Below are 14,994 nucleotides of genomic sequence, written 5' to 3'. Positions count from 1 at the left end.
TCCCGCTCTGCTTTTCCCATCTACTAAGCTGCCGGGTAGCTCCAACAGCATGCGCCCAATAAGACGAGCTTGCCTAATCTTTTTTTAATCTTGGGGAGGGGGGGGCGGGGCGCGGGGAGGTGATGAAGGCGCAATCATGTCCCAGGTACAGGGCACGTAGTGTCTGCTTCTGGAGCTGTAAGGTGTTTTTTTGTTTGTTTGTTGTCGTTTTTTAAATACAGCGTGAGGAGCTGCGCTTGAAACACTTGGGGAGGTTGGAAGAAGGGATACAGATGCTAAGGATGCCAGTGATGGACGTGACCTGGAACAAATGCCACCGTGTTTATCCACGTGGAAAATGTGAAGCTTGGGCCCTGCGGCCATTCTACAGTAAGCTTCCCTTGTGATCAGCCCTGCAGGGCCACCTGGGTAAGCAAGGACTTCCTTTCAGGTGCTCTCAGCCCACCAGCCCCGACCCCAGTCCTGCAGTTTCCCTCCCGCCCCTAAGGACTACAACTCCCAGCCCGAGGGAGCACCTAGCGCATGCGGCCTGACGACCTACGCCTACATTTCCCAGCGGGCCGAGCGGCTACGCTGACGCACGCATGCGCCCTCGCATCTCCCTCCCAGCCCGGGTTTGACCTCCAGCGCCGGGGAGAAGATGGCCTCGCCTGCAGCGTCCGGGCTCGCCCGGCAGGTGAGACTGTGGAGGCCCTGAAAGCCGGCGGGAGGATGCCCCCTGGGGTGGCCGCGCCGGATCCCTGGAGCCACAGCGCGGGGCCACAGCTGGGAGTGGGGGCGGCTCGGGCGGCCGCGCACCCGCACCCCGGGCGCGGCGGGCGGGGGGCGCGGGCCTGACCTCGGCGGCCTCCGAGCGGCTCCGGGGAGCTGCAGGCTGGAGGCCCCAGGAGCTGGGCGCCCGGCTCCCCCGGGTTGCGAGCTAAGGACACTGCCCGCCCCCCGATCGTCCCCCTCCTGGGGCGTCGCGATTTGACCTGGCAGGTCAGGGGTCATGGTGACGCTAGGGAAGGACTGTAACGCGCAGCCCACGTTCTTGTAAGGAAAGTGAGGCAGCAGCGTGTACGCGGTTCGTCCCGCTCGGGGGAGAGCTGAGATCCGAACCCACGGAGTCACGGAAGAGGGAGAGGAAGCCCGGGCCCTTCTGCTTCACCCGCGCGACGCTCTCCCTGGCCTGACCTCTGACCCTCAGGGAACTTTCCCGCAAGAGCCGCAGCGTCTTTGCATCCTCGCGGCCGGTTTGGTGTAAACCCTGCGGAGCTGGGGTTGCAGCGCGAAGGCGGGCCTGCGCCCCGGCAGGGTGGCTGCCCCCTCCGGGGGATGAGCTGCCATTCGCAGAACCGGGGCCTTGTCCTCGAACCGGACCTGCCCCCCTCCCCAGGGCTTAAGCCCTCCATTTCCCAGAAAGGCAACTTGGGCTTCTCAGCAGGGTGACCTCTTTGCCAATGGTGGGCCGGGAATCCTGCCCGCTTTGTAGTAAAATCCTGCTCACGGGTGGTTCTGTAAATGCTAAACGTCTTTCCTTTCTTTTTGAAACACCAGTTTCCTTGTTCTGTATTCTGTTTTCTCCCTGTTCTGGAGTGCCGGCCTCAGCCCGGCCCAGCAGACACGCTTGTCCCTTGTCCGTGGGAAGGCAGTTTCCCAGCAGCTGGGCGAGGCTGTGCGCTCGGACATTCACTCCTGACCAAGAGCAGCCCGCCCCCCCTCGGTCTGTGATGACACAGGAGAAACCAACCGTGTCCACGTCCTATTTACTGTAAAATGACCTCGAGATCCGAGTGTGACCTGCTTTCCTTTGTTTCGAAGGTGCGATGCTTCAGCACGTCTGTGGCCAGGCCGTTCGCCAAGCTCGTGCGGGTAGGTCAGCTTCTTCGTCTTTGCAAAGCGGAGACCAGTGTCCAGCAGCAGTACCGCCGGGGCCTGGACTTGTGCACTGTTGTCGTTTCAAAACGTGCCGTGTGCGTGGGGCTAGGGAACGAATAGTGTCGAATGCCTGCTGTGCGGCAGGAGAGTCCCTGAACCCCGGAACAGTGACGGGGAGCGGCTGGCCTTCCCCCTTCACGAGGGGAAATGGAGACTTTGGAAGGACTTGTCCGGTGTCGCTCAGCTTGGTCCTGGGGCTGCCCTGGAACCAGACTCATTCAGAGCCTGAGCTTTTCTCCGGGGCCACACGGCTCCACTGGGGGGCGGGGGCGGGGCGGACCCGGGATAGGTGTGCACCGAGGGCCGGTGTGGAGGAAGCCTGCAGTTACTGTGAGAATCACATCAAGCCGCAGGCACATAGTCAATGGCTCAAGGGCTCCACTGGTGAGGAGGCTCGTAAGAGACACAGTCTTCCTGTGACGTGCGCGAAGTGTGCTTGTACATGCTTCATAAACACCTGTTTTCGTGGCTCTCACATGTTCAAAACTGCCTCCCATCAATGTTAAAAACCTCCCACACCTGAAACTGAGTAGCATTGCATTCAAAGGAAGCCAGCCCGTCTCAAGGCTCGTGGACTTGATTCTAGGTGGTTAGGCTGAAGGGGTTGGACGCCGTCTTTCCTAAGGCCCTCGCTCTGCGGGGAGGAACCGGAGGGTCAAAGGTTGACCGGCCAGGGGAAGACTTCTAATTTGAGAATTGCCGTTCAGGATAGCTCTCTGACAACATAGTTAACTTGTATGCCACAAAAGATGTCTTTTTAAAATTACAACTATTTAACTCTGCTATTGACAGTAGAATATTAACTGATTTTCCTTTTTGTCCCCTGCCCCACCTTTTTTTAAAGCCACCTGTTCAGGTGTACGGTGTGGAAGGCCGCTATGCCACTGCTCTGTACTCTGCTGCATCGAAACAGAATAAACTGGATCAAGTAGAAAAGGAGCTGTCAAGAGTAGCGGTGAGTGCTTTCCTGCCATTACTTACTACATTCCCACTGTGTTTTTTTCCTTTAGAGAGTGACTTGGGTTGTCGGATGGGGTTTGACTAAAACCGGAAGTCAGCGGAGACACAGGAAGGAGCCCCTTGCCTTAAGACTGTAAGTGAGAGTGAGAGAAAAGTGTGACGCTACAAGGCATCACTAACTGTCCATTGGGCAACCCAGATTCCAGAATGCTCTTCGTGTATGTAATCCAGCAGTTGTTCAGAAAAATGCTGGTTTGGGGCCACACATTGCACTTTCTCCTGAGATGGCGGCGGATCAGAGACAGGCCCCAGGCGGGCGCCAGGGAGAAGCTGCTAACGCAGTCACTGAGGGCGGCAGGGGTGTGATCGAGATGGAAGCAGCGGTCACTGGATCCAGACGTGTGTGGGTTCACAGAGGGGAGACAAAGGGGTCTCAGGTGCCTGCACTCCTGTGTTCTGCCTGCTTTCCCTCCCGGACGGGGGGTGGGAGGCTGTTCTGAAGCACCACCCACCCCCTGGCTGGGCTGGTTCTCGATCTCTGAGAGGGAGCACAGAGGGTTGCCTGAGCCAGAGAGGCCCCTCCAAGGAGGCACCGTTTAGGTCCGCACCTGAGTGCTGTCATTGCCAGTATCCTCTCAGTACGTGAAAAACTAGGGTAGGACCCATATTAAATACATTAAGATACGCAGTGAACTGGGTTTTGGGGGTGCATACTTAAGTCTCTGTCGAAAAGCAAAAGTTAATTTTCAGAAATTTAAAAAGTGTCTACATTTTTTCAAGAAATAGTGTATCTTATGTGAAATCATGGTGTGGTGTATGCTTAAAGGCAGAGAAAATTATTTGATTGTAACTGTCCTTTGTGCTTTGAGAGTGCCAATTTAATTCATGAAATACATGATCCACAAGAAGTGTGTGTGGCAGCTAGGATCATTTATGCTCTAAAGAACTGAAATTCTTTTTGGCACTTTTAGCAAATCCTGAAGGAGCCCAAAATGGCTGCTTCGATTTTGAATCCCTTCACGAAGCGTTCTGTTAAAGTGAAAAGCCTGAACGACCTGACGGCCAAGGAGAAGCTCTCCCCCCTCACGGCCAACCTGATCAGTAAGTACTGGCTCTCCCGAGTCCCCACAGACTGGCTGCCGGGAAGGCCGTCCAGGGGCAGGCGCATAGGCGTCGCTGCCCGTGACAGAGAGTCAGGCCTCCCCCGGCCTCCCCCAGCCTGTCCTTTCCTCTCTGCGGATTCAGGTTTGAGGGGCCCTGGCTAACGATGCTAAGATGTGAGAGTCTAATCTCAGTATCTCAGCCCACGGCCAGCAGTGGGACTCGCACCATCAGGATGGTCTGTAGCCTGGCTGTCCCTCTGTCCTTGGAGAAATTTGCATCCTTCAGCCCATCAGGTTGCTTTTCAAACCCCAGGTCAACTCAGAATACAAGTTCCAAAGAATGTGTATTTGTGCCACCATTTTTTAAAATACACAGTGTTAATTTGAGGATTTGTAGCTGAATGTTAAATTCTGTGACCTACATTTGAAAATCAGATGCAAGCTGTGATCAAAATATTCAAAGAAGAACTAACATTCAAACAAGAGCTAACCCCTCTCTCTAACTATTCCAAAAAATCCAAGAGGAGTAAAGACTCCCAAGCTCGTTTTACGAGGCCAGCATTGTCCTAATTCCAAAACCAGATAAAGACACTACAGAGAAAAAAATTATAGGCCAGTATCCCTGATGAACACAGGTGCTAAAATCCTCAACAAAATATTAGCAAATCAGATCTCCAGCGATACATTTAAAAGATCATACGCCATGGCCAAGTGGGATTTATTCCAGGGGTGCAGGCTGGTACAGTATATGCAAATAAATTAACGTGATACAGCACATAAACCAATTGAAGGATAAAAATCCAGCAGCCATTTATGATTAAAACTCAGCCAAGTGGGAATAGAGGGAACATACCGCAATATAACGAAGGCCATGACACCCCTACAGCTAACATCATACTCAGCAGACAAAAGCTAAAAGCATTGCCCTTAAAATCAGGATCACCTCTCTTACCCAGCATAGCACTGGGAGGCCTGGCCACAGCAATCAGACAAGAGAAAAGGCATCCAATTGGAAACTAAAAAGGAAAAACATTATTACTTGTAGATGACATGATACTATAGAGAGAGAACCCTAAAAATCCCACCAAAAAACTAGAACTGATAAATTAATTTAGTAAAGTAGCAGAATACAAAATATCCAGAAGTCATTTGCATTTTTATACACCAATAATGAACTATCAGAAAGGCAAACCAAGAAAACCCCATTTAAAATCACATTAAAAAAAAAAAAAAACTAGAAATAACTTTAACCAAGGATGTAAAACACCTATACTTAGAAAATTATGACATTAAAAGAAAATTATCACATTAAAAGAAAACCCCATTTAAATCACATTAAAAAAAAAAAAAAAACTAGAAATAACTTTAACCAAGGATGTAAAACACCTATACTTAGAAAATTATGACACCGAAGAAATTGAAGAAGATACAAGTAGATCATATACCATGCTCATGAATAGGAGGAATTAATATCATTAAAATGTCCATACTAGCCAAAGCAATGTATAGATTCAACACAATTCCTATTGCGATACCAATGGTAGATTTCACAGAACTAGAACAAATATTCCAAAAATCTGTATGGAACCACAAAAGACCCTGAATAATCAAAACAGCCTGGTACTGGCATAAAAACAGACATTTAGATCAATGGAACAGAATAGAGAGCCCAGAAATAAACCTGTGCCTTTATGGTCAATTAATATTTGACAGAGGAGGCAAGAACATACATTGGGGCAAAGATAATCTATTGAATGAATGGTGTTGGGAAAACAGGACAGATACATGCAAAAAAGATGACACTAGACCATCTTCTTACACCATGCACAAGAATAAACTCAAAATCAATTAAAGACTTAAATGTTAGACTCAAAACCATAAAAATCTTAGAAGAAAACAAAGTCTCAGACATTTCTCGTAATAATATTTTTTCCGATGTATTTTTTGGGGACAAGGGAAATAAAAAGTGGGACTGCATCAAACTAAAAAGTTTTTGCACAGCAAAGAAACCATCAACAAAATTAAAAGACAACCCACTGAATAGGAGAACATATTCGCCAGTGATACATCTGATGGGTTAATATCCAAAATTTATAAAGAACTAATGCATCGCGACACCAAAAAAGCAATCCAATTTAAAAAATGGGCAAACGACCTGAATGGACACTTCTCCAAAGAGAACACACAGATGGCAGATACACGTGAAAAGATGCTCAGTATCACTAAGTTACAGCTATGGGACATCACCTCACACCTGTCAGAGTGGCTTCATCAGTCAACACACGTGCTGGCGAGGATGTGGGGAGAAGGGGACCTCGTGACTGCTGGTGGGAAGGCAGCGGTTGCAGCCCCTGGAAAACAGCATGGAAGGTCCTCAAAAAATTAAAGGTGCAACTGCCTGTGACTCAGCAGTCCCACTTCCGGCACTGCGTCTGAAGAGCCCGAAACACGAGTGTGAGAGAACATCTGCACGCCTCTGTCACAGCCGTGCTACGTACAGTAGCCACGCCAAGATCTGCAAACAGCCAAGTGCAGACGAATGACTAAAATGCTGTGGTGCATTGACACACGGAATCCTACTCTTTGCGACAGCACGGAGGGACCTGGAGAGCATTATGCTAAGTGCACTGAGCCAGTCAGAAAGACAAGCGCCATAGGATCTTTCTTATATGTGGAATCTAATGAACAAAATAAACAAACTATAAACAGACTCATGGAGACAGAGAACAGGCTGACAGCTGTCAGAGGGGAGGGGGCTGGATGAGAGGTGAAGGGATTAAACAGATAAGACTAGTATATCTGTTGCAAATCTGGGTAAGACACACACCCCTTACTAATTTAAATGCATGTTGGCGCAGTCTCTTTTAAGAAAACAAACTAACATTGAGTAACAATCTCCACATTCTTAAAGAGCATTAAATATAATATTTTTTTAAACTATATTGATTTCAGAGAGGAAGGGAGAGGGAGAGAGAAAGAGATAGAAACATCACAGATGAGAGAGAATCATGGATCGGTTGCCTCCTGCACACCCCCTACTGGGGATCGAGCCTGCAACCAGGCATGTGCCCTTGACCAGAATAGAACCCGGGACCTTTCAGTCCGCAGGCCAACACTCTGTCCACTGAGCCAACCCAGCCAGGGCTAAATATAATATTTTAAGGCCACAAATGACGCTTCGGAGGGGACTATAATACCCACGAATGACCATGTTAAGTGAGTGTCCAGTTACTGAAATACCTTCACTTCCCCAGATTTGCTCGCTGAGAACGGCCGCCTGACCAGCACGCCCGCCGTCATCGCCGCCTTCTCCACCATGATGAGCGTGCACCGGGGGGAAGTCCCCTGCACGGTGACCACCGCATCGGTAAGTGGGGCTGTGGCCCTGCGTCCGCCTTGGCATTTCGTGCATCACGTTTGGCAGAACAAAAAAGAAAAAGCGGCTAAAATCAAGACCTGGGGAGAGGTGACCTGTCACGGGAGGTTTGCTCGGTTCCGCCCGCTTCCGGGAGCTGCGCTCCGGGGGCCTCACGCACCTTCATGCCGCCCTGACGGGGCTGTTCCTGAGGCTGGAGACGGGCTGAGGGTGTGAGGGACAGCGCTTTGTGCTCCGACGCAGGTGTGAGTCTTTGTTAGTTCACTGAGACTCAGGTTCCCAGCCTTTGGGGTGAAGGGGAGAGTGTGGGGCACACAGGCCCTTGGCTCTCGCTGACTTGATGGCGTGGGCTGCGATAGGCGCCATTTACTGAACCCTCCATGTGCCGGGTGCCTTTGTGATTTACTGTCCACGGCCCATGGAAGTAGAAGTGATTATCCATGTCACAGGCGAGGAAACCAGCCCAGGGAAGTTGAGTTGTTTGTTCTGGTCACAAGCGGTGAAGCCCGGATTTGAACTCAGACCTCTCTCCACAGCCCATGCTCCTTCGGCTACCCCCTCCCCGGAGTTCATTTTCTTGCCCTGAGTCTGTCTGTTCCTGCTGCGCTTCAGTGTGGGAAACCGCCTGTGGGACTTCCCCCCGGAGAGCAGCAGGTGTGCTCGGAGTCTCAGCGCCTGCCTCCTGGCGGCCATTCCTAGTCCGTACGGCGCTCTGGTCTCCAGAGAGCGGTGTCAGGGACATTTCATTTCATTTCATTTATTAATTGATTTTAGAGACAGAGGAGAGAGACATCGATTTGTGGTTCCCCTTACTCCTGCCTCAGTGGTGGGCTCCTGTGTGTGCCCCGACCACGAAGGAACCCGCAGCCCTGGCGAGCAGGACGATGCTCCAGCCTGGCCGGGCCAGTTTCAGGGACATTTACCGGCTCGAGGGCCACACTGTCCCATGGCCGGGCCCGGGGCAGGTCACTCTGCTCTTTAAAAAACATACACTTTGATTAGTGACTAAGGGCAGCGACTTTAGAAATAGACTGATTTCCAATGTTGGCGCTGGTCCTCACTCCCTGGGCAACCTTGCGTGGGTTTCTTAGCCACTGTGAGCCTCAGTTCTCGCACACGTGAAGTGAGAATAATGGTGGCGCTGGTCCTCACTCCCTGGGCAACCTTGCGTGGGTTTCTTAGCCACTGTGAGCCTCAGTTCTCACACACGTGAAGTGGGAATAATGGCTGCTGGCCTCCCGGGGCGATGGGGCCTCCCGGGTGATGGGTATTTTTTCCTGACGCTGGGAAGTGTCCATTTTGCTTCATGTGAGTGTAAAAGAGGGTTATGTTCTTTTCAGGCTTTAGATGAAGCCACTCTCTCTGAATTAAAGACGGTCCTGAACAGCTTCCTGGCTAAAGGCCAAGTGTTGCAGTTGAAAGTTAAGGTAGGTTTTTATTACGTGGGGTTTCCTCAGGCTGTCACTCGGGACAGTGAGACGTCAGGTCTGCTCGTGCTGATGTGCCTGTCGTGGGCCTGGGGTTCCCGTCTAAGGGCTGCAGGTCCGCTCCCAGCGGACGGCCTCTTTCTGGGTGAGCTCCTGTCAGTGCAGGCAGCACACAGCCTTGGGAGCGCTCTGCGTCTTCCCTTTTGCTTGGCGCGAGGTCCATGTGTTTTCACATGTCCAACCTGTTTCCTCCTAGACTGACCCGTCAATAATGGGCGGGATGATTGTGCGCATTGGAGAGCGGTATGTTGACATGTCTGCGAAAACCAAGATCCAGAAGCTGAGCAAGGCCATGCGGGAGGTGTTCTGAACGCACTGAGGCTTCTGTCGGTGAAATGTAAAGCTTGGAGCAACAATAAAATGCTTCCTGAACAGAACATGCTGTTCACTGTTCTTCACGTGGAAACACGGGAGCCTTACTTTTATACGAGGGGCCCCGTGCACAAACTTGTGCATGGTGGGGTCCCAGGCCTGGCCTGTGATCAGGGCCGATCAGGTTCCTCACCTCCCAGCCACCCCGCCGCCTCCTTCCCTCACTCCCTCAGCACCTAGCGCTGCCGCTGGTCGCCTGCCATGTTCTGCACCGCCCCCTGGTGGTCAGCACACATTAGCGAGCTATCAACTCCCGATTGAACGCCCAAGGGGAAATCTTGCATATTAGCCTTTTATTATATAGGATTGTTCTTGCAGTATTTCCTCGTAAAAAGACTAAAGGCCCTTTGGCTAGAGAACCTAGAGTGTGTAGATTATTAGGAATCTAAGGAAGCTCGTGTCCGTTAGGAAAAATAGTTACCCTGTTGAGCCTCATTTTATGCCCGGCTCCCTGACGCCTGTCTCCCTGGCCTCACCAGGGCGGGGCTGAGCCTGGGGGGTTGGGTGCCTGCGAACCAGCCTGCTGGTGGTCTTGGAGTTTCCGCTTTTAGTGTCCATCTCAAACAAGGGCCCTGAAAGCAGTTCTCTGGGCCAGACACGGGCAGCCACCCCTCTCTGCTGCCTCCCAGTGCCAGGATCCACCCCATCACTGGCCTAGGGGGTTGGGCTCCTGAAGTGCTGGGTGGTGCCCATCCACTTATTCTTTTGTGTGAGTGTGTGTGTGTGTGTGTGTGTGTACATAGCTATAATAATAAATGCGTAATATGCTAATTAGACCAGACATCCTTCTGGGCGAAGCCAGGGCTGTACAGGAAGCCAGGGTCCTGGGTGCCGGAGGGAAGCCGGTGCCAGCAGCCGGGGGAAGGAAGGCCTACTCTTGCACGCATTTCGTGCATCAGGCCTCTAGTATATTTATGATGTGTGTGTGTGTGTGTGTGTGTTGATTTTTTTGTTGTTAATTTTCACCTGTGGATATTTTTTCCATTGAGAGAAGAAGGGAAGGGGAGAGAGAGACATCAATGTGAGAGAGACACATAGATTGGTTGCCTCCTGCACGCACCCCAACCAAGTCCAGCCACTGAGCTGCAACGAGGTACATGCCCTTGACCAGAATGAACCAGTGACCCTTCAGTCCATGAGCCAGTGATCTAGCCACTGAGCAAAACCGGCTAGGGCTGTTTTTATTGAGGGAGAAACATCGATCGATTGCCTCCTGCATGCACCCTGACAGGAGCAAACCTACAACCGGGCATGTGCCCTGACCAGGAATTAGACCGTCAACCTTTTGGTGTACGGGGCCGATGCTCAACCAACTGACTCATACGAGCCCGGTGCCCGTCCCGTCACCTGACACGCTGCCCCGACCTGTGCATTTCGACCTGGTGTGAGCCCAGTGGTTTGTCTGCGATCCTGCCCTGCGCGGTGTCTTAGTGCAAAACGGCTGTCTCCGCTCCAGAAGCTACAGAGTCGACGAGTGCTGTGCTAACAGGCCTTCGGTGGGGCAGGGCCAGAGATGCTCAGCGAGAGGAGGCAGCAGAACAGGTTTCTCACCTGCTCCCCGCCCCCCCCATGACCTGAGTGGTGTGAGCCCAGACAGGAGACAGGACTCCCGCCCCCACCGCCAGCAGCTGCTCCAGGGGAAGGCCCATTGGGCCCGCCAGTCAGGCCTCCAGCCAATCAGGCTGGGAGCCAACACACAGGAGGTGAACCTTCTGCCTCTGGTCATTTTACCCTGAAGTGGCCTGAGAACAGCGATGTTCAGCCGTGCGCCCCTGGAGTTCTTAGGACATCACTGCCTGACTAGCCAGGGGCACTGGCCTCCTTAGACTCAGACTTAAAAACGAAACAGCCAACACCACCATAGCTGTCGGTGTGCGTGAATCAACATCATACCTTTTTTGTCAGACCGGCAACCAGTATATTTCTTGTTGTGCCACAGGATTTATGACCAACAAAAGGAGCAGGGCGAACCCCTGTGCTCAGAGACAGCCTGTCCTCACGGCCCAGGAGTGGCCACGCCCTGCGCTCACAGCAGAGGTGTGACCCCTGGTGGGAGGAAGAGCCCCTACAGAATCCACTCCACAAACGTGGGTTCCTCTCATAGCCAGGCCACAAGTTCCACTGTCCAGAAAGTTCCGTAGGTCAGAGCGGTGGCTTACCGCCCAGTGAGTCCCAGGACACGGGCCGGCTGCTCTGCTCCCCGACGGACACAGGTGGGGTTGAAGCCGGTGACTCCGGCCGTGCAAGCTGCTCCCCCCGACTGGAGCCGGGGTCCCCACGGGTCATGGAAGCATAACGCCCACTTCCAGAGGCGCATGCAGGCCTCACGCTAAGACGTTCGTAAATACCCGTTACCGGCTCGATGACCTCTCACCCTCTGGGCACCTGAGCCCGGGATTGATGGACTGAACCACCTGGTGTGGCATCGTCACCGAACAGAGTGCACCCAGTCTCGCTGCCAAGGGCTTGCTCAGGACTCCCGGCCCCTCGGCCTCCAGGGAAGCCTGTCCCGCAAAGCGCCCTCAGCCCGCGTGACGCCCCTCGGGGTGCTCTGCAGCCTCGGCCTCTCACCCACGCCTCCCGGCAGCCTGCGCCCGGGCAGCCGCCGGCCCCTCTGCAGCCGAGGAAGACGGGGCCTGGGGTGGCGCAGGACCCCGTGCTCACCCCGCTGGTGGGCCAGCCGGGCCTTTCATTCCCCTCTTCCTGCTGGTGCCACCCTGCCCCCCACCACACCTGGCACCTCAGCTGCCGGCACTGGAGCCACCGGGCAAAGCCAGTCTTAGCTGATTCCCTGGGCCTCTTCCACGTGCCCCAAATGCTCCCAACCCACCCGCTCACCCAGCCAGCCTCCCGCAGCCCCTCCTGGCGGCCTCCAGAGAACAGTAGACGGCCGACTGCCACCCCCAGGGCCCCCTGGTGGGCAGGGCCGCCTCTGCAGCTCAGAGCTCTGCAGGTCCCTGGGCCCCAGCAGGGACCAGCGTGCCCCCACCTGGCACCACATTGCCTCCTTGCTGTCACCTTGGCCGAAACCCTGGCTTCCTCCTCGCAAACCAGCTACACAATCCCCTAAGGGGACACCTGAGGCAGGCACCGCGTCGGGGCCTCTGGGTACTTTCCCCGGAGCCGGGAGCCCCCCCGGGTGCTGCTTGGCCCCAATTCAGCTCCCCACCCCCCACCCCCCTGCTCAGCGAGATAGGGCCCCCCAGGGACAGACCCCGTGCCCAGCCTCCTGGCGGTACCTGATCGGAGAGCGGAGTCCCGGCCGGTAGAGAGGAGGGGAGGGGAGCGGAGAGCCGGGGAGCAGACGCCTGGCTCCCCTGGACTGGCCTGGAACGCGGTCTCCTGGCGGCCCCTGGCCTGCGGGCTGGACGCAGGCGAGACGGTGGGAGCCGCAGCAGCCTCGCTCCACGGGAAAGGCCAGGTGAGTCCAAGGGCAGAGCCGCCCGCCGGCCCTGCCCACAGACTGGGCTGCTAACAGGAGGGAGAAGGGAACCTCTCGTTGAAGCCACGGGGCTTCGGCCTCTAAGTCTTGGCAGCTGAGCCCGTTACTGACCAACATCCAGGTTCCCACACGCACCTGCGTCCGCCCAGCTCGCCTATTGTTGGGAGGCCCAGGCTGCACAGCAAATCCCGCAGACCCGCAGCCTCCAGACCACGGTGGCCCCCGGGGGGGGGGACCAGTCATCTGCGGGGGAGCCTCTTACCACCCAATCCTTCAGAATCACAGGAGCCCCCCGGTGCTCCAGCCCATGGAAGTGCGGAAATGAGCAAATCTTCACACAGCGCCCCCCGTGGCCGTCAGCAATGAGCCCGAGATCAGTGGACTAGGACATTCTTCACAGCCCTTTTCACCAAGGCAACATTTTGAAGCAACTTAAACATGCGCCCATTCAGAACTGTTCAGATAAATCAGGGAAACTGGGATGCATTCAGACAGTGGGATACGATGCAGTCCTTACATTTATAAATATTCTGCCCAGCCGGCATGGCTCAGGGGTTGAGCATCAGCCTACAAACCAGGAGGTCACAGTTCAGTTCCCAGTCAGGGCACAGGCCCGGGTTGCAGGCTTGATCCCCAGTGTGGGGCATGCAGGAGGCAGCTGATCCACGATCCTCTCTCATCATTGATGTTTCTCTCTCTCTCCCTCTCCCTTCCTCTCTGAAATCAATAAAAATATATTTAAAAAATATACATTCTTCAACATATATATTATATATATATAAAGAAATCTGATTTAAAGCATTCAAAATATAAGCGGGATGATTTATGTAAATTATGTTATTGAACTGTGCCTGCACATGAGAAGAGCTTGGTGCATATTAGCAATTAAATAATACTAGAGAATCTGGAATGCGCGCACACAAGCACACACGCACACAGGCACAGGCACACACAAGCACACACCGGCACACACAAGCACACACACACAGGCACAGTCACACGCACACAGAAGAATTCCAGGAAAGATGGCACAGAATGGAACGTTTATTTCCAAGTGGGAGAATCTCTCTATTAAGTGGTTTCATTTTCTTTGTGTTTTCCGGTGCTTGCTGAATTTTCTGCATTAACAAGTATGACTTCTGTAATAAGAGGAAAGATAATGAATGTTCTAGACTAAAATAGTGCCTTGATTATGTTGGCACTTAAATAGGCATTATTCACGGTTTTATACCAGCGATTCCTCATCCCAGCGAGTTGGGACGGGGACCTTGTCAGTCTCGGAGAAAGCGGGGCACAGTTTCTCTGTTTGTAATGACATTTAATTTATTTTTTAAAACTTCAAATAACCACCAAGAAAAGGGCATCTGGTGTTTATCTTTTCACAAATGGGGCCCGCTGGTTTGGAGTCCAAGTCACGCTGTTGGGGGGTCAGTTTTTAAAATGTGCTCTAACCATCGACAACTGTCCAAGCCAAACAGAGGACTGAAGGCCTGGTCGTGTTTAGATAAATCCGTGATGAAACAGGAAGAATTACCTTGAAGCCAGGGCAGAGGAAGTGCTACACTTACCGTGGGGACTGAGGTGACGGCTTCCGGGCGGGTTTGCTGTCGGCCTGAGGTGTTAACAGTGAAGGTTTGAGGTTGTTTGAATGGACAGCCTCCTGGGGGGCAGCCAGGCCGCCCTGAGTGTCTGTGGGACAATCCGCTTCCATCCCACCCCCCCACCCCCATTTCTCCTGCTGCACACACTGACCCCTCAGGGGCTCAGAAGCACATGGGACCGGGACTCGCGTCTGCTTCGTGCTAAGGTTTGTCTGAAGGAGGCAAGGGGCCGTTGAGAGGGGGGTTGGTTGGTATTTTAAGGTTATTTTTACATCATTTTCCTTCCACAAACACAGCCTTATCTGCCGGCTGGGAAAGGAGGTGGGACAGAAAGAACCCAAAGAGCCCACCGCCGCGGCTGGCTTTTCTCGCTTTATTTGGGGGCTGAGGGACTCAGAGCACAGGTCAGCGGCCGGGCACGGGAGGGGACCGCTCCTTCTCACAGACACACAGGAACAGCGCCCATCGGGGTCACCACTGGCTTAACGAGGAAAACAACAACACAGTCACCGGCATCGAGTCGGTGAGACTTACAGTTCGTACATCATAAGGTGCCAAAGAAACACAAACAGCAAAACAAATCGCATCTCCTTTTAAACCGAAAAACAGAAGCCTAACGTTTGGGCCCGCCCCGTCCAACTTGAGACAAATACATCGTTCCACGTTCACCGCAGAGCCCGTGGCTTTTAGAACTCCAGTGCCCTTCCCGCTCAGACGACAGCGTCCCGTCCGG

General features: G+C 53.3%; 1 protein-coding gene across 1 annotated transcript; it reads left to right on the top strand.

Moving 5' to 3' along the window:
• The first annotated feature begins 566 nt into the window (after positions 1-566).
• Positions 567-9,223, top strand: ATP5PO (ATP synthase peripheral stalk subunit OSCP). Its single transcript, XM_006104274.3, has 7 exons — positions 567-676; positions 1,804-1,854; positions 2,765-2,875; positions 3,852-3,981; positions 7,238-7,350; positions 8,700-8,786; positions 9,043-9,223. Exons 1-7 carry the CDS (start codon positions 641-643, stop codon positions 9,154-9,156), a joined length of 642 nt encoding a protein of 213 aa, XP_006104336.1. The 5' UTR covers positions 567-640; the 3' UTR covers positions 9,157-9,223.
• Positions 9,224-14,994: the final 5,771 nt, after the last annotated feature.

The sequence above is a fragment of the Myotis lucifugus genome, unplaced genomic scaffold (assembly GCF_000147115.1).
Source record: "Myotis lucifugus unplaced genomic scaffold, Myoluc2.0 scaffold_557, whole genome shotgun sequence".
In the NCBI taxonomy this organism is placed as follows: Eukaryota; Metazoa; Chordata; class Mammalia; order Chiroptera; family Vespertilionidae; genus Myotis; species Myotis lucifugus.
This window is presented reverse-complemented; position numbering and strand designations above follow the sequence as displayed.

Excerpts from the sequence above, each read along its gene's own strand:
- ATP5PO (XM_006104274.3), top strand. The coding sequence starts at position 641 with ATGGCCTCGCCTGCAGCGTCCGGGCTCGCCCGGCAG. Across the intron at positions 1,855-2,764 it reads CGTTCGCCAAGCTCGTGCGG|CCACCTGTTCAGGTGTACGG; the intron begins GTAGGTCAGCTT and ends CTTTTTTTAAAG. Across the intron at positions 8,787-9,042 it reads TGTTGCAGTTGAAAGTTAAG|ACTGACCCGTCAATAATGGG; the intron begins GTAGGTTTTTAT and ends GTTTCCTCCTAG.